At 43.6% G+C, this 19052-nt stretch overlaps 1 protein-coding gene across 1 annotated transcript; it reads left to right on the top strand.

The window, feature by feature from the left end:
• Positions 1–256: 256 nt before the first annotated feature.
• On the top strand, positions 257–17597 carry SELL (selectin L). Its single transcript, XM_059412411.1, has 6 exons — positions 257–675; positions 1602–1709; positions 5211–5396; positions 8412–8540; positions 12729–12747; positions 17221–17597. The coding sequence occupies exons 1-6, from the start codon at positions 345–347 to the stop codon at positions 17237–17239; spliced, it is 792 nt and encodes a 263-aa protein (XP_059268394.1). The 5' UTR covers positions 257–344; the 3' UTR covers positions 17240–17597.
• Positions 17598–19052: the final 1455 nt, after the last annotated feature.

Here is a 19052-nt window from a genome sequence, read left to right as displayed (position 1 = left end):
AATATGGTGATTAAATTTCACTTGGAAGAATTTTGGGGAAAAATGAGGTTATGAAATAAAATCTTAGAAGCTACCAAATTTGTCTAAAATAGAGAAGTGAGCAGAAAGTATTACATTAGGAGAAAAGTGATTAGGAGCCAAAGGTCTAGATTCTACCTCAAATCTGCAAATGACTGATTCTGTGGTCTTGGTGTTGTCATCTTTAAGTGGCAAGCTCAGTCTGGATTACTTCTCGCTTCTTTTCGGCTGTAACCGTGAGCCTGTATAATTCACACTCATGTCTTGCAGATTTCCTTGCACGTGATGGAACCAATGGCTGGACTTACCACTATTCTGAAAAACCCATGAACTGGGCAAAGGCTAGAAGGTACTGCCAAGAAAATTACACAGATTTAGTTGCCATACAAAACAAGGGGGAAATTGAGTACCTGGAGAGGACACTTCCCTTCATCAACACTTACTACTGGATAGGAATCCGGAAGGTCGAAGGGATATGGACTTGGGTGGGAACCAACAAGTCTCTTACCAAAGAAGCAGAGAACTGGGGAAACGGAGAGCCCAACAACAGGAAGTCCAAAGAGGACTGTGTGGAGATCTACATCAAGAGGGTCAAAGACGCAGGAAAGTGGAATGATGACTCTTGCTACAAACAAAAGAGAGCCCTCTGTTACACAGGTAAGGAGGGGCCAAAGTGGGGAGAGCGATGGGACTCATCCCAGAGGGATGGCAGGGAGGGAAGCAGCTTCCAGCACATTCTAAAAATAAGTCCAGTCCTCTAGAAAAAGAATAATAAAATAAAATAAAAATCAGGTCCTCTCTGTGCATTTTTGGTGTGTGAGGCTGCTCCTAACACCCAGAAATGACACCTCAAAATCCACTTCTGTCAGTATGTAAGTGTGTGTAAGAAGTAAGGCAGGGAAGTGGAAGCAGAGATGGATCTGGCTGGGAGTTCTGGCTCACGTGACCTCCGTTTCCTCACTGTAAGGTCGGGGCTTTATGCTCATGCCTCCTTCTTGGCTTAATGTTATATCCTTCCATAGCAGGAAATACTGCTGTGTTTCGTTATTTGTGGAGGATGGAGATTTCTGTTTTCAGCTCCAAAACAGCCAGTGTTTTCCCAAGTCATATGTCAACAGTGAAAACACAGTTCATTTGCTCTCTTGCATATTGGGCTCTCTACTGATTTAGCAAGTGCAGACTTCTTTCTTTCTCTAGTACTTTCTATAAAGGAAGGGATTGCCAGGCATACTGCAGAAATGGTTGAGGCTAGGTCATCACTAACCTACTTAAAACATTTAAAACAAAGCGATTCCAAGGGTTTCAGAGTACAAACTAAGTTTCCCCAAAATGCTATAGAGTATTGGCATTGGCAAATTCATTCTATGCATATGTCTGTGGCTATACGGCCAGAATATCCCATAAATTAAAAGATTCTAGCATATGGTTTTATTGCAAAACAGCTATGAATGTGCAAATAAACCTTTCCTGTTCATTCAAATAGTTGCAGCCAAAAACTTACCTATACCTGAAGAAATGACTATGAGGACTAAGAAGTAATCATGTTAAAATAATTTATTTCTGGCCCCTACACCCCCTTAAAGCTTCTTGTCAGCCCTGGTCGTGCAGCAACCATGGAGAGTGCGTGGAAACCATCAATAATTCCACCTGCAGCTGTGATGTGGGCTTCTACGGGTCTCAGTGTCAATTTGGTAAGCCCCTTCCTGACTTGATTCTTGCTGTGTATAGTCACAGGGGTCCCTGTAGCTTGTGGAGGTTGACTGGGACAAAATGATACTAGCCATTCCGAGAAATGAGAACTTTCGATCAGAAGAATATGCTTGCACAATGTGGTTATGTTTCCTGAATGGTTTCATAAGTCAGCATGAAACTTCAGTCCACTTCTAGCAAACCGCCCAAAGAAGGCAGTTGGTAGATTCCTGTTCTTAGGGGACTCAATCCTGCCAACTTGTCGGTTTCATTAGAAGTCCAAACCTTGAAAGAAACATTGTCATTTATAGTTAGGAGGGTAAATTACCTAGTAGGTACTCTTAATTTCTATGTAGTCCTCAAAATTATGACAAGGCGAGGCTGAAAAGAAAAGTTCACATAATGATACAAAATATAGGTGAGAGAAATATGGTAATAAATCCAACACATTTATTTGGGCTATGATTTTGGGGGATAGAAAAGCAAATCTATTACAAATTCTGCCCATAAAGGATTTGCAATTAGCTAGTGGAAGTGATATATGCTCATAATTTCATTTGATGGAAAGCAAGGTAAGTTGGAATTAAGTACCTAACGAAAGAATCTGGCCTTTACTTGACAGCAGGAGGCCACTTAGTATCTTAGCACCTGCATTTGGGCACTATTCCTAGAAGCAATGTGTAAGATGGACTGGAGAACAGAAAGAGAAGATGGACAGAATCGGTAGGAAATCATTCACAGTCATGGTGGTAGAAACAGAAAGCAAAGAGTACATAGACTCAAAGTCAGGGAGTCTTTGACCCAGTCAACTCACTACTGAAAGAAATGTCAAATCCTTTGACTGATATTGATTGAGTTTCAAAACTATGGTTGAAGCATCTGGTGCACAGTATAGAAAATTCTAAGAAGAGAAAAGCAATGTCTGTAAAGGGTAAAGAATTAAAGCCAAAATAAATTTCAATGCCAACCAACCGGAATAGGTCTTACTCATTTCACTCAATTCTCACCCAATACTTTCACTCTACTGCTGAAGTTTATTTTTATTATTTATTTATTTATTTATCCTTAATATTTTTATATTTTATTTTTTAAGTTCTTATATCATTGGCATGTCCATTTCACTCTTTCAAACGTTTTACTTTTTTTTTTTTTTTTTTTGGTCTCAGCTTTCATTTTATTATTCTTTTCTGGCCTTCTTTCTACCTCTAATCATTTCTCCTTGCGTTTCTTCATGGGCACTTACTTGCCCAAGCCCTTATGCTACCATTATTTCTCATTTTATGTCATTCTGTCTTTCGTCCAGGGATTCTACATGACCCCACTTTGGTTAAACTTACCAACTTCTGTGGACTCACAAATTCATGTGAGCTTTGGACTGACAAATCTTTGTCCAGCCCTGAATTCCAAATATGCTAAGCATATCTTTTGCGATGCCCCAAAGATTATAAAATCAGTTGTCCTGGCCAGCTTTCCTTTTTGTGTTTCTATCTCATTATGGGGCACCACCATTTACATGAGTACTCTGGTATGAAGCTCGTTCACCTCCCTTTACATTTATGCAAAGTAACACAATGCTCATTTTTATAACTTACTGTTTCCCTAATATCCTCCTATTTATCAATGCTGCTACTAGTGCCCCCATTCCTCCTAGATTGTTGCTTTAATTTCTTAGTTGAGTTTTACCAGGTTAAATTAGCTCCACTTAAAAATACTGTTCATGCTATAGGTAGGCTGATTAATCAAAAACAATCAAACGAACATCACACATATATCCACCTTTTAATTTCTAACTATTGTTTGTCCTACAGGGTGAAACCTGAACTTCTCCAGCTTAGAGAAATGCTTAATACATAATAGGTACTCATTTAATGCCTGAAAAAAGATAACAGCATTTTGCCTTAGCTCCTACCTTTCTTTCTTTTTTTATTTTTAAATGATTTATTTATTTATTTGACAGACAGAGATCACAAGTAGGCAGAGAGGCAGGCAGAGAGGAAGGGAAGCAGGCTCCCCGCTGAGCAGAGAGCCCAATGCGGGGCTCGATCCCAGGACCCTGGGATCATGACCTGAGCTGACGGCAGAGGCTTTACCTCACTGAGCCACCCAGGCGCCCCTTCCACCTTTCTTTCTAATCTCATTGACATCATCCCCTGCATCCTCTTTCCTTCTAGTAACATCACAAAGCTTGTCGTTCTCCACACTTTTCATGTGTGCTTCGTATCCCACTGACTTGCTCATGGTTTTCTCTCTCATTTTGACATGGCTAACACACCTGTTCATCTTTAAGACATAGTTCAGGAACCATTTTTTTTTCCCCAGAACGCTTTCTTTGGACCCTAAGGCAAACTAAGTCTCCCTATCCCCTGTTTCAATTGCTGCACATGTTTCTTTGTTGTTTGCTCCACATTCGTTGGAGTCATCCATGCGCTTGTCTGTAGTCCCTGGGAGACTGACGCTTGAGATCAGTAAGTACTATTTACTGCTTCCTATGGCAGATTGAGACTAGGCCTGGAGTATATTAGGCATGTGCTTACAGGTATGAGTTAAATTGGAGAAAGTAAGTTAATTTGGACTTGTACTGTATATAGAAAATATAAAAATTTTCTAATGCTTCTAGTCCATTCTTCATTGAAATCTCAAAACTAAGGTCACAATGATGGTTCAAATGTGATCATCAATAGGACACAAGACTTGAAGTACTTCCTCAAATGGCATGGCAGGCCCTACAAATGTGAAATCACTATTTCTAAGGCTCAGTTTGGTCTACTGTGAACCACAAGTCAGTTTGATCTACTGTGAACCACAAATCAGGGACATAGTCTCTGAAGGGGCTGAAGGTAGGACCTAGAAAGGGTGAAGACAGACTCAAGGCTGATGCTTCCTAAAGCCTCCCCACTCTTTTCCACATCTCCTGCTCCCAGCATTCTAATATACCTAGGAACTCTGATGTGACAGCTATTTCCAAACTGAGCTAATCATTCCCATGTAAACCTATGTAGTTTTAAACATTCAGATAATGCCAACAATAATAAAAAGACTTAGCTTAGTGTTTAATTAGGACTTCCTATGATCCAGGTTCTCTTCTAAGGCCTTGACTTACATTAGATCTTTTAATTTCCACCCCAGCTCTAGGAAGTTAATAGTCATTATGATTACTCTTTCTTCCTTCTTTTTTTTTTTTTTAAGATTTTATTTGTTTATTTGAGAGAGTGAGAGAGCATGAGCAGGGGGCGGGGGAGAGGCAGAGGGAGAGGGAGAAGCAGGCTCCCCAAGGAGCAAGGAGTCTGATGTGGACTTGATCCCAGGACCCTGGGGTCGTGACCTGAGCCAAAGCCAGAGGCTTAACCCACTGAGCCACCCAGGCGCCCATGATTCCTCTTTCACAGATGAAGAGACCGAACCTGGAAGGGTTAATTCACCATGTGCCAAGGCAGAGCTAGGAGTAAAACCCAGACATCAAGTCCTCTTCACACCAGCCAGTACTGTTTCTTTTCTTACTGCAGTGATTCAGTGTGAGCCTTTGGAAGCCCCTGATTTGGGGACCATGGACTGTCGTCACCCCCTGGGGAACTTCAGCTATTCCTCCAGGTGCACCTTCAACTGCTCTGAGGGAACAGAGCTCATTGGGATTGAGGAAACCACTTGTGGACCTTCTGGAAACTGGTCATCTCAAGAACCAAACTGTGAAGGTGAGTAACTCTTCAAACCAGAGGTTTTGTCATGGCCTCCTTGGGTTTACGGACTAAGAAAATGCAGTAGAGATTTGCTAAGAAGTCTTTGTCCTCTTTGGAACACAGTTTAATCTAACTTAGATCACACTGTGATGCTTTTTAAAGGGATTATTGTTGCTTAAATTGAAAAGAAAAACCACAAACAAAAAAAACAACCAAATACCTCTGAAACCATCTCACAGTATATACACAATTTTCAATAATACATGGTGTGGCTGTGAAGTGTGTAGGCCTGATGATTCACTGACCTGTACCCCTGGGACAAATAATACAGTATATGTTGATAAAAATAATTAGCAAAAATAATAATACGTGGTGTGATTATACTGTTTTATTTTAGTTTTCTCATTGTCATGGCATAAATTGTCAGTCTTGTTGAACCTTAGTTAAATGTTGGTTGTTCTGTTCTCTCAGTAACCCTTTTATTGTGTCATCTTCTTGAACACCAACCAAATTCCTTCCCAGGGGGTTGACAGTTTTGGTGTTCTGGTTTTGGGGGGTTTTGCTGTTTTTTTGTTTTAAAGTGGGCTCCACGCCCTGTGTACTCAACATAGGGCTTGAACTCACAACCCTGACTGAGATCAAGACCTGAGCTGAGACTAAGAGTCAGACACTTAACCACCCAAGCCACCCAGGTGCCTCAGTAGGGTTTTTGATTGTTTTATTTGGTTTATTCTTAAAATCATTTTTACCTTTCCTCCTCTGTGAACTCTCAGGGGAATAACAGCTGCTGTGAAAAACACACAGTCTCTCTCTCTCTCTCTCTCTCTCTCTCTCTCTCTCTCTTTTATTTTTTTTTCATTTGAAATATGGTGGGTTTTTCTTTTTTAACCTTCAAGAAGGCTATCCCTATATGGGAGAAAACTGGTGGCATCTGAACTTGTGAAGTTTTGGTTACACTTTCTACATTTATGCAGTGGATTCACAATTTTAACTGGCTTAATTCTCAAAAAGTTATCAAAATCACATTGAAATCATAGAACTAAGTTGAGCGACCTGCTGAATTTTATAAAAGTTGAGTGACTCGCCTCAGAGAATTGGGGTGTTTGTCAACACTGCTTGCTTTAGATCAAGTGACAGGGTGGGAATGCTGTGCCCTCACTGAGCACATTCCCTGACTGCTCTTGTCCATCTCCATGTCATGTCCAAGGCCATGTAGCATGGTACCCTTCCAGCAGTGCTGGAGAATTACCAGGACTGGAGCAGTAACAACTCCACCCTCTGCCACCTTCCCCCCAGCAAGGGCTGTCAGTGCCCCTGGATTCCCCTCTGACTCACCACTCTCCATTACCATCAGGAAAATAAAGTCTGGGAGCGGCATTATCAGAACTAACTTTTTAGAGATAATAAATGTCTACATTCAGCCAGGTGGTTCCACAGCTGAGTCAAGAGACTTTGGTTAAAAACTTTTGGTCAAGGGAGGGTCTCTGCTCAGAAATACTCAGAAATACTTTCCTTTTTCATCGAAGTGATTCAGTGTGAGCCTTTGGAGGCCCCTAATTTGGGGGCCATCGATGGTAGTCACCCCTTGGGGAACTTCAGCTCTACCTTCACATGCACCCTCAACTGCTCAGAAGGAACGGAGTTAATTGGGGAGAGGAAAGCTTTTTGTGGATCATCTGAAATCTGGTCAAGCCCTAGTCCAAAATGTCAAAGGGAATAAATTTGTCCCGATATAATGAATACTTAAAAATGGAACTGCTAAATGATAAGAGAGTGGGGAAGATAGATTAAACCTTTAAATTTCATTGTTAAGTGTGAATGGCCTAAAGATAAATTTGTACACATTAATTTACTGTAAAATCCTGGGCTGTTCTTATGTCTTCTTTCAGTGACAGCCTTTTCTCTCTTCAGCTGATTTTCAACTCCTATCTTAACAGCTAGGCCCTAGATGCTTAGTGTTAGATGTTTCTATCTTAACAGCTAGGCACTGTCTCTGACTTATTTCTTACTCATTCTTCCATTTCACTACTATCTCATTTGCATTAGTCCATTTAAATATCTCTACAAAGGTCACTAGTGACCCCCTAATTCCCAAAATAGCAGATATTTCTCTGTTATCACTAAGCTGATGCCTTCCTAATCTGTGTATGAGAAGGACCATGTCTTCCTCGTTTCCATGGACGCCCCCCCCCCCTCAACACAGTGCCCATGCTAAATAAGGTGAATTAAAAAGTTGTCCTCTGTTTGGGTCATCTGGGAACTTGAGCCTATTTTCTATTATACATTTGGGTGTGAAGGTGGATGCACCTTGGAAAAATTCATCAAAGTAACACGAAGAATAAGGGACACAGACATTCTACTAATAGATAAAAGTACATTTACTTGATCGGTGGTAACAGAACATAGTTTTTTCATATGGGTAGTTTTTCAATAAAAGTTCCCAAATAAACTCAGCTCACTCTTTCAAGAGGATAGAGGTGTATCCATCTACTTATGTGTAAAGAAACTAGAAATACATGGTAAGTCCACATCACTTGAAAGACAGTTTAGTGTAGGTCCTTGCCATGCAAACAAATACATTTGTTTCCACAGCTGTCTCAAAATAAAAGCATTAATAGTTTCCATTGACAGATAGGTTACCTGGTTCAGATCACTGGCTTTTATTTTTCTTGAAGTCATATTAGACATGTTAGGTCTTCTCAGCATCATTGAGTCCCAACTATTGAACAAGGTCACGGAAATAACTACAACGATGACCACTTTTTGCCAAGATTTTTAGGTACTTCTTCTGGGAGTTCCATGAACTGCAAATCTGGAGATTAAGAATTTATAGGCATTGGGGTAGAAAAGCTTGTCTTGTCTCTCCCTCTGCCGGAGACTCGTCTTGGTCCCTCCCATGCCAGTGTCCTCACCTGTCAAATGACGTCACGTGGGCTCTTACTAGGAGATGTGGGGAGGAACAAAGCCTAACGTCATGAGGTGCTCTGAGCGAGTACTGCTGTGGTCTCATGCTCCGTATCTCTCTTTCAGAAGTGGACAGAAGCTTCTCAATGATCAAGGAAGGCGACTATAATCCTATCTTCATTCCGGTGGCAGTCATGGTTACTGCTTTTGCTGGGCTGGCATTTATCATTTGGCTGGCAAGAAGATTAAAGAAAGGTATGTGAGTTCACCTTCATAGGAAAGTAACACAATTCAAAGTGGAAAAAAATACAGAAACCCATAGGAAATTAAGTATGATCAGTTCAGCTGAAGTGGGATACCAAGTTCTGTGTCCTGTCACCAGCATCCCTGGGGGTGTGTGAAACAGCCCATGCACACTTCCATGAAAACAAGTTGGCTGATTTGTGCTTATCCTCTGACAAACCTTTTAAAAATACCTATTGTCTTCAAGGTACCGTGCCAGGGTGATAACAGACAAATGAGATATTTTAATGGCTCTTTGCTCTTCTTTAATTCTGAAAAAAGGATGCATCATCTCTGTCCTCTAAGACCCTAAATGCCTTTGATCTCAGTGCTACAATTCCACTAGAGAAGGAATCTAATGACCAATAAGGCTTTTAAGGCACTGTTCCCCAAAACCTGAGTCACACACCTGTCTGGCTTCTGACGTGTGGGAATTGCATTGTCCCTGGAAAGAAACCCTCACGTTTTCTCCGCAATGTCTATTCACTGAGGATACAGCTTTAACCCAATGCACAGCATTCTCGCCCCTCCCCCACCCGACTCTGGCCCGGGGAGGAAAAGCGAATGAGGAGGGCTGTTCTGTTCGAGAAGCTGCTGCTTGGACCAATGCAGGGGACAGCACTGGGGAAAACAACAGCCCCACTCCCCTCACCTCCCCGCAAGTGTGTCCAAACCCTAAACCGGGACCGACTTGCTGGTCACAGGCCCACAGTCTGCGGCAGGCCCGGAGTGTGCACCGCCACATCTGGCCAAACTTACCCAGCAGAAACATTTAAGACTAGGAAGTTCAGGGACAAGACCAGCTTTTGAGCTCTCGTTGCTTTAAGTTCAGAGGCCATCGGTGACCTCGAAATAACTGCTAACCAGCTGTTTGGTGTTGCCTTTCTATGGAGTCAGTTCATCGCCATTTTAATTTTACTTCCATTGATTATTTACTCCATATTCTGCTTGGTGAGTGCGGTCTATAAGGGCTGCCCCTCACCCATCCTCACCACCAGTGGCAGGAATATTTACTACCCAACCCTAATGGTCTTCTCCCATGATCTGATCTTTCATCCCCAATTTAAGAATGACACTAGATTAGTTTTATAACCGACCCAGAAAGATGATGGAAGGGGACACTGTTGACATGCAAGCACTTCCTTAGGGCCAAGGGAGGGCACCAAGCAGTTCGAATATCTCTGCTCCTGCTCTTGGGAATTCTGCTAAGACTGGATCCCATCATCGTACAGTACAATATGACGCACTCAAGTACTACTCTAAGGCATGGGAAGAAAGAGGGTTTTTTTTTCTCCCACCACTGATGATCTTTTCCACTGAGATTCCAAAGCCTGACCCCAGTAGTCCTCTTGAAGGGTAGAGAATGCAGTGGCCCATTACACACAGCCCTCTGGGAGATGGGGGCTATTCTCTAAACAACCTTTAAGGTTTGGGGGGCTGTGAGTCACCTTATTAAGGAGCATAGTCCCAAATTCCAAAGTCCTTTAATAACTGTTAGTAGAATCAAAAGACCAGAGTGAAGTTACTTGCATTCAGTAGCAGGGTGTGGGGTGCAGGGCGGGGGTTGGCTGGCAAAGGCGGTTCTCTCAGTAGGGGTGAGAACAGCAGTGGGGTTGTTTTTACACTTTTTTACGTTGGTATCATTTCTGTACAAGATCTCAAACTGATAACGTGAAAACTACATGCCCCTGCTGTGGGATTAAGTGTGGGGCAAACAGGAAACAGATAACGGGCAGTGAGGCTAGATACACGTATGCCAGCAAAGAGAACAGAAGCCCCAAAAATCACTCACTCTGTAGGGGAGTCGGGTGCCTTTAATGTAGCATTTTAATAGACTTCATCTGCGGAACGTCTTCTGCTAGCTCCAATTTTCAAGTGACTTCATCTTCCAAAGATTGCAATTGTCACTTAGTTCTTTGCAACAAGAAGAATGTTTTTACTATAGAAACGGTGTTAGGGTGATGGTTAGGTTCCCAGGCTAACCTCCCAGAGCTTTTCTGACAGTGTAGCTGACACATTTACAAGAAAAAAAGTTAAATGCAGTAAGTCTCATGTGTATAGTAGTTATCAACTCCAAGGATGTCACAGGTGTTTGGGGTGTAGCAAGCTGGAAAAAGAAGACAGGCGAATATATTTTTTTTTTAAGATTATTTATTTATTTATTTGACAGAGAGAGATCACAGTAGGAGAGAGGAAGGGAAGAGATCACAGAGAGAGAGGAAGGGAAGCAGGCCCCCTGCTGAGCAGAGAGCCCGATGTGGGACTCGATCCCAGGACCCTGAGATCATGACCTGAGCCGAAGGCAGCGGCTTAACCCACTGAGCCACCCAGGCGCCCCAGGCGAATATTTAAAACCTAGTTACCCAGTGAAACGACTGTGTTCTTGACTCCTGTCCTGTCCTCAGAGAAATCTACTAAAACTACAGTTTGGCACCTGCCTTAATAGCCTTGATATCCATGTTTTGCTTCATTGTTCTGGAAGAGAAATAAATCCAGGCTCCAGAAATACATGTCCCTCTGAATGGGCTTGCCTAGAAACACGTTTGTCCCCTAGATAATCATCCTCTCATAAGTCATTATCATTGCCCCCTTTGGTAAATAAGGAAACTGAGGCAGGGATTTTAAGGCCAGATGTCTCACATCCCATGTTGGCAGGGGCCAGAATCGGAGATCAGATCCCCACCCTCACAGGACCTCAACAGTGGCAGTCTTCAGATTAATGAGGCTCTCTGTTTTCTCTTGGTTGGAAGAATTCCCCACCCAAACCAACCCACAGGGTTAGAATAGGACACGAAACTGAACACGTGTCCCTTAGTTCCTTTTTCTTCAAGCAGACCTCTCTCAGTAGTAACAGATTCTTGCCCGCATTTTGTTATGTGTGTCATTGGTCCTAAAAGGAAAATGTATTTATATGAAGATAAACAGAGCCTGAAGTTAGCTCAGATTTCATTCTCCTTGGTCAAATGTCTTCAGCCCATGTTATCAGAAGGCTGAAATTTTGGAGGAAATGTGTAAAAGAGTAAAGCCTAACATTTTAAATGCTTAAAACAACATCTGAGCACTGTGTGTGTGGTAGGCCCTGGCCTAAATACTTGGAATACATTTTATTTTACCAACTCGGTGTGGAAGATGTGGTTATCACGCTCCTTCCACAGATGGAGGAACTGTGGCCGGAGAGACTAAGCCGCTATCCGGACACACAGCACAGCTGATAAAGCAGGTTTGCACCCAGACTGGATGATTCTAGAGCTTCACGTAATCACCACAGAAGCATAGTGCTTCCCAGCGATTTGTTTGTTTCTCAAAAAGATATATTTTTCTTTTTTTGTTTTATTTCCTCTGGAGTCTAACTCTGCAGTTTGTTCATTAATCTACTTAGTTACACTCTTTTGTCTTTGGAAACAATGTAAGATGGTTTATGAAATGCATTCCACATAGTAAGTTAAAAATCAGTTTAAAAATAGGTAAGAAAAGGAAGGCTAAAATTAGGGGAATAAAAAGAAGTTAGAGCAAGAAGTGGAGTTGGGACACAAGAAGGTAGGTCATGAAATCCTGTACACTTGCTAGGAAAGGGTCTTAGCTCAGGGTCTGGTTCCCGGCAGCCAATCAAAGAAGGGAGCGCAACTGGTCATGATGTCGCTGTGTTTGTAAGGTTAAAAACACATCAGGTACTCAGATGAGTGAGTAATTCCTACCACTGGGACCCAAGTGAAATTTCTTTGTGGATTCTCCCAGAGGAGGTGGTGTGAGACGTCATGACACATACTTCCAGCCCCAAGTCTCTTAGGGGGGAATCTGAAGGTGAGCTAAGATGGCAGGCGGGAGGGGGTCAGCACGTGCCTGGGTGGAGTGGGTCTGCCTGTCCGGCAGTTGGAGCTAGACTTCTGTCTTTACGACCAGCAGAGAGGATGGGATGGAATGCAGAAGCGTCTGTGTCAATGTGTCTGTTGCGCACGAGTACACACCAGTTTGAATTAGCACACAGAGCCAGCATCTCAAATCTCCTTACACACAGATGGGGTTCACCAACAAATACGCAATACACCCCAAAAGCCAATTTTGGGAATGGGACTCTGCTTTTGCTCTTACTTAAAAAAAAAAAAAAAAAAAAGGAACTATCTGTTCTCGCTGATGCCATTTTTCTGTTTCTTCTATTTTTAGGTAAAGAGTCCCGGGAAAGGTAAGTTTCATCAGCGAGAAGTTTCTACATCTGTTGATCTTTTCTCCACCTTCCTTGAGATACTTCCTGTTACAGTCAGACATGTCAACTCCTTGGTAGCTACATGAGGTCTCACTCAAATGCAGTTTCCGTATAAAGTGATAATCTACTAGCCTCTTTTAAAAACTGTGCTTCTGGCTTCTATGTGTGTGAGTGGTTTTGCTTTAGGGTCAAGGGATTAGAATGAATGAATGAATGAACAAATGATAACCTGTTAAGAAAGGACAGCTACGTGAAGGGAGCTCTTTCTGATAAGCCCTGAATTTTCTGTAAGGATTGGAAGCACGACGATGTGTCTCTTCTTGTCCTAGGAAAATATAAGGGCAATACCAAATACAGTGTTTGTGAAACATTCATCAAGCATTTATTGAGAAACCAATAAATCCCAGGCCCTAAAAAGGTATAATTCTGGACCCCAGGCCTCCGCACCTGCTGCAGGAAAGTCAATGACTATTTCTCTGATAAGCGTTGACCTTCAGAAATGTGGAAGAGGTAGGGAACATGAATTCTGCCTGTGGCTTCCCCAGTGAGGCCATTCCTTTTAGCCTGGTCTTGGCCCTCAGACTCTTAACTACAGGGAACAAACTGAGGGTTGCTGGAGGGGACGGGGGTAGGAGGAGATGGGGTAACTGGGTGACGGGCATTAAGGAAGCACATGTGATATAATGAGCACGGGATGTTGTAGGCAACTGATGCGTCACTAAATTCTACTCTATATGTCAACTAAATTGAATTTTAAAAATTTTCTTTAATTTATTTGACATACAGAGATCACAAGTAGGCAGAGAGGCAGGCAGAGAGAGAGGGAGAAGCAGGCTCCCCACGGAGCAGAGAGCCCCATGCGGGGCTCGATCCTAGGACTCTGGGATCATGACCTGAGCCGAAGGCAGAGGCTTTAACCCACTGAGCCACCCAGGTGCCCCTAAATTGAATTTAAATAAAATATTAAAAAATGAGAAATGGGGGAGATATAAGGCAACATAAGCCAGATCATAACTTATAAGCCCTATTAAGGAGGTCTTTGGGCGTAAAGCAGGTGAATGCCGTGCTGAAATTTTCACCTTACAAGGATCATTCTGCAAATAGGGGAGTTGGGTGAGCCCGGAGGCGAAGAGCAGTTCTGGAGGCACTTGGAGTTATTAGGTTAAAGCTGATGGTTCCCATCTAGAGAAAGAACAGTGAGTTTGAGTTCTGAGGTAAGAGGTAAAATCAAGTGAATGTGGTAATTAATTGGCGAAGTGAGAGAGACAACAATCAAAGAGGTCATCGCGGGTTTGGTCAGGAACAAGTGGGTGGTCACTGTCTACTCTGTACTATTTGCTGAGAAGGGAACCCGGAAGAATGAGAGTGAGGGTGCAGGTGAAGGTGACAGGTTCGGTTCTGTCTGTGTTGAGCTTTAGGCATCTGGGGCTCACCCACAGTTCATTGGTTCAGTTTGTTGCACAGCGGCCACCTTGGGGCAGGAGAGTGGATTTGGGGGTTCTCACATTCCAGGAGGTTAACTGCTTTTTTGGGAGCAGGTACAGTCATCTGGGCAGCACGTGGAGTGGGAGAACAGAAGAGGTTAGGGGAGAGGGGCGGGAACCCCGGGGGACATCAGTATTGAAAGGACTGATGAAGGAAAGGGGATGGGGAGAGTTGCCAGAGAGACAGAAGGAAGATGAGGAGAGTTTGGGTCATGAATGCCAAGGAAAGAAGGAAGTTGAAATGGTTTCCAGGGCTGCTGGGAGAACCAGTGAGTTCCCACTGGATGTAACAAGGGTATCAGTGCAGAGACTGTTCTGTGTTTGAGGTCATGACCGAAGTCTGATAGCCAGGCTGGAGGGTTCAGTGGGGGTGAGGAAGTGGAGACAGAGCAGGTAGGCCATGTCTTTATAAAGGCTTGGCTAGATGAGACAGGAAGTGGATGACTGGATAAGGACATCAGGTTCGTGGAGGTTCTTACGTTCTAGTTTATTTTATTGTCCTGTCTTCTGTTCAGTGCTGTAAATGGGGAACTAGGCCCTTCTCTGGGCTGGGCTCCCTATCTCTGTGGGCAGGAAATCCACAAGATGTAGAGATTTCTTTCATGCTCACACCCATTGAGTGAAAGTCTTTCCTGGCACAATCCACCCAGAGCTGTTTTCTCATTACAGGAACCACCTGTTTTTTAATTGTCACTAGATGGAAGCAGACCAGTTCAACTTTTTAGAAGATTTTGGGGGACAGGAAGAGAGGCTGGCAAGAAGAGTATTAGCATTAAGTTAATTACCACACTCAGCTAATTGCCGCATAAAGTGTAATGGCTCACTGATTCTGACAATGAATCAGTCAATAGTTGTTTATGGCGTACTTTTGTGTTGGAACAATGCTAAGCTTGACTGAGACACCAGCAGGAGTAAGTCCTTGGCTCAGACCTCAAGGAAATTTTTATCTAGTTGAGTAGTGAAGACAGAAAAATAAATTAAAAAATTATTTTCAGAAAAATATAAGGCAGAGGATGGTGATGGACAATGAACTCTGTCTTAAAGTTCTTTTTCTTTGTGTTAAAGTACTGTGTTAAAGTATTTTTCAATAAAGAAAATCTTACCAAGAAGGTGGATCCTGGGTTGGTTTTGAAGAATGGATGGCATTTAGGTGTATGAAGAGAAGCAGGGCAGAAGGACTACAGGGAAATGATTCAAACATGCTACGGCATGGGGCTGGCACAGTGTGTTCAGGGGGCGTTCAGGGTGCAGAGGAGCTGTGAATAGAAGTTGGAATAGAAGGTTGGCCCCATCGAGGTAGGTCCTGAATGCATCGCCAGATGTTCTAGAAGGATCTAGCCAAGGAGCATTATTTGCCCAGGTGCCTCGAGACAACTCTCATTTATTGACCAAGGTGACTTCAATTCATAGAATTATAAAATTTTAGGTATTGAAGTGATCTTGATGGACATCATGATCCAACTTTCTTTATAACTGAGCTAGTTAAGTCACATTCCCATTGGCCCTGAGCTAGTGACATGGTTAAGATAATTGTAAACATTTATGAAGCATCAATTCCACACTGCACAATTCTCTGGGTGTTATAGGTGTCTGAAATCCTTCCGTGTTGCCTACAAGCCTGGGGGGGGGGGGGAGAAGTACTATTAATACTCTCATTTTGGGGGTAAAGGAACAGAGGCAAAGAGAAACAAAATGCCTAGTCTGAGGTCGTGAATGAATGACAAAGCTGAGATTTGTATCCACCTGGATCCAAAGGTCATACTCTTCATTCTTATGCTTCTAGAACTCTGGACTCACTGATAAGAGTCCCAAGTCCCAGACACCCTCCTCCCCCAGCGATGTGATGGTTTTTCTCCCCGAAACCATTTGTGATGGCACCGAGGATGGGTGGGACGGAAGAAGCAGAGCGTGTTTCTAGAACAAGCCAAACATAAAATGAGAACCATAACGCTAAACACTGGAGCGTTGTTTCTAGAGCTCCGGTGCCAACCCACACAGCCCTGGGTGCTTCTCCTTCAAAGCTCTTCACCGGTGAATGACCGACTCCTAGGGCACCTGTGGTTTCAGTTCTTGCCAGGTTATTTTTACTGTTCTGCAAATTGGTTCTGTTTACCACCTCATTTGGTTTCCAGTGTCTAAATTCTGCCGGGGTAAAAGTTACACCCAAGACACACAGGGAGATACGATGCCAACCTCAGTGGAGGGCATATGTGAAATTTTGTTTTCAGAAACATTTTTATCTCTGTGTCGGCAAGCGCGTTTGCAGCTGCTGAACCGTGGTCTGCCCTGGAAGGTCATCATGAGAGCAGAGTCTCAGAATCCGGTTCTCCCTTGGAAAGGTGCTAATAAGACCCGCTCTGTTTGGCTTTTCTTTCCCCACCCCTTCCCCCTCCCCTGCAAGAAGGAGACAACGGTGTCACACACGCACAAAGGTGTGGTTTGTTTCATGAAACTAGATTCGTCTCCATTTCCTTAACTCATGACCCACCAGAATCAGGCATTTAGAATCACCACCGTACCTTGCGTGAGTTTTGATTTTTCTCTAATTTCCCTTTTTATTTGAGCATTGTCATCTTCTACCGCTTTTCCTTGACTGCCCGTTGCTCAGAATCTATCTAAAATGCCCCTCATACTCATCCGATCTGAAAACAAAGGCTGTGCCCCAGAAACGCCTGCATGGACCAGCAGCGTGGACATCACCAGGGCTCTGTGAGAACGGCAGCATCTCGGGCCCCACCCAGACCCACCTAATCAGTCTGCATTTTCACGCCGCCTCTGGGTGGAAGCGCCCGCAAGTGTGAGAAGCGTTGCTCTACGGTTTGCTTCTCATTCCTTTGCTTTAGTGAATGTCTTGTCCAAACCTACCTGAAACGCATTTCCTCCACTCCTCTTCTGACATTTGACCACCGTTCAGTTTTGCAGTTTTTAAGCTCCTTATTTTAATTTCTGTTCCCCGTTTTTCTTTCAGTGTCAATGATCCGTATTAAAGCACCCTTCGTGGAAGAAAATTCTTCGGCTGCTCAGGTGTTACTGGACCCTTCGGATCCGTCCCCAGAACGTATCACGTGGTGTTGAAGATGAAGTGCGTCTGTTTCACGGCATCTGGAAAGATTTCGGCGAGACCAGCAAGCTCATTCTGCTCCCACTGTACCCCTCACCCACCCCTGCAGCCCCGGCTCCGGCTGTGCCTTACATAGCTCAGTGTTTTATTCTCTTTTTCATGGACCATGGGGGAGAGGATTGCTATGGAATGTAAAGATGCCCGGTTTTGCTCTCTATCCTGACTCCATTTCCAGTTCTAATTCCACGCTGTACCTGCTGACCTTAAATACAGTGGAAACCTGACCCATGTGTTCCTACTGCCTCTGATTCCTTGCAAGTTTTATCTCCCTCGCCCTCCGGTGCCTCTAGGGGTGCATTCTTAGACATAAGTTCGTAAAAGTGCTGTTGTTCTTGCTTTCCAACTCCAACAGAGTAATGGGGTTCAGCTCCAAACAGAGAACGTCCTGCTTCTCACCTTCTGGAAATGAAGGTCGTCCTATTTAACTGCCTCCACACCCCCCACCTTCTGCCCCCCATTCTGTCTCTTGTTCCCAGCTGGCTGGCTTCTGCATGGAGCATCTCATGAGGACCAAATCAAAAGAGAGAAGAGTGAGATGGTCTGCACTGATATTTTAAATTTATTTTTTATTCTTTGGTTTTCAGTGTTGCTCTTTGTACTGGACCCCCCAAGATATCTTGTATTTGATGCTTTTTTTTTTTTTTTTTTTTTTTTAGTGACCACTCTATTGTTAATTTAAAAAAATCACCAGACTACTAGCTGCAGACTACTAGCTGCTGACATCTTTGATATCAGGTTGAACGAGTGGAGCGAGATTCCTCCCACCCTAACCTTCTTAGTGATCTGCTGAGATTCTCTGGATCTTTAAGATCCATTTCAGTCACCCCTGCCCCCAACTTCTTTCATAACTAGTCCTCTCACAGCTGGTCCAGACCTGTGGCCTCCTACTGCAAGATTGGTCTACAAGGGGCGCCTGGGTGGCTCAGTGGGTTACGCCGCTGCCTTCGGCTCGGGTCATGATCTCAGGGTCCTGGGATCGAGTCCCGCATCGGGCTCTCTGCTCAGCGGGGAGCCTGCTTCCTCCTCTCTCTCTCTGCCTGCCTCTCTGCCTACTTGTGGTCTCTCTCTGTCAAATAAATAAATAAAATCTTAAAAAAAAAAAAATTGGTCTACAACATGCAGTTTTGTGCTTAGTTGTTTTTTTTCTAACACTACCTAAAAGTCATCACGTGTATGTTTTCTCCCAGTGACATGCTACTGAAAGACCCTAGAGGACCCGTACCCAAGGACGCACTCACAGACCACTGGATGCAATAAGCAAGAGGATTTTATTCGGGCATGCTCGGACTCCCAGGGACACTTGACCACGAAATCCGCGAGGGATGGGTCAGTGTCTGAGAGCCCCGATCTGTTTCGGGAGTCCCTTAATATAGAATTTTACAGTCCATTACATCAGAGCCCTCACTTTTCTAGCCAGTAATTTCAAAGCATTACAGTAAGGCCTACACACAGGTAGCCAATCCTTTAAAACCAACCATACATTCTGGCCAGTCACCGTTCAGGTAGTGTACAGTAGAGGGTACATGTTGAATTGCACGTTTCTAACCTTTATCTGTATACGTGCTGAACCGCACGTCTCCAGCTAGCGTACGTGCTGAACCGTACGTCTCCGGCCTTGGTACGGGAGGCAACCCTTATCAATTTTACTTAGTAATAGGGGAAATTCTTAACAGGGGAAG

The sequence above is a fragment of the Mustela nigripes genome, chromosome 10 (assembly GCF_022355385.1).
Source record: "Mustela nigripes isolate SB6536 chromosome 10, MUSNIG.SB6536, whole genome shotgun sequence".
NCBI lineage: Eukaryota > Metazoa > Chordata > Mammalia > Carnivora > Mustelidae > Mustela > Mustela nigripes.
This window is presented reverse-complemented; position numbering and strand designations above follow the sequence as displayed.

Coding starts and splice junctions, on each gene's coding strand:
- SELL (XM_059412411.1), top strand. CDS start 345: ATGAACTGGGCAAAGGCTAGAAGGTACTGCCAAGAAAATTACACAGAT. Junction 676..1,601: donor GAGAGCCCTCTGTTACACAG/GTAAGGAGGGGC, acceptor ACCCCCTTAAAG/CTTCTTGTCAGCCCTGGTCG. Junction 5,397..8,411: donor TCAAGAACCAAACTGTGAAG/GTGAGTAACTCT, acceptor TCTCTCTTTCAG/AAGTGGACAGAAGCTTCTCA.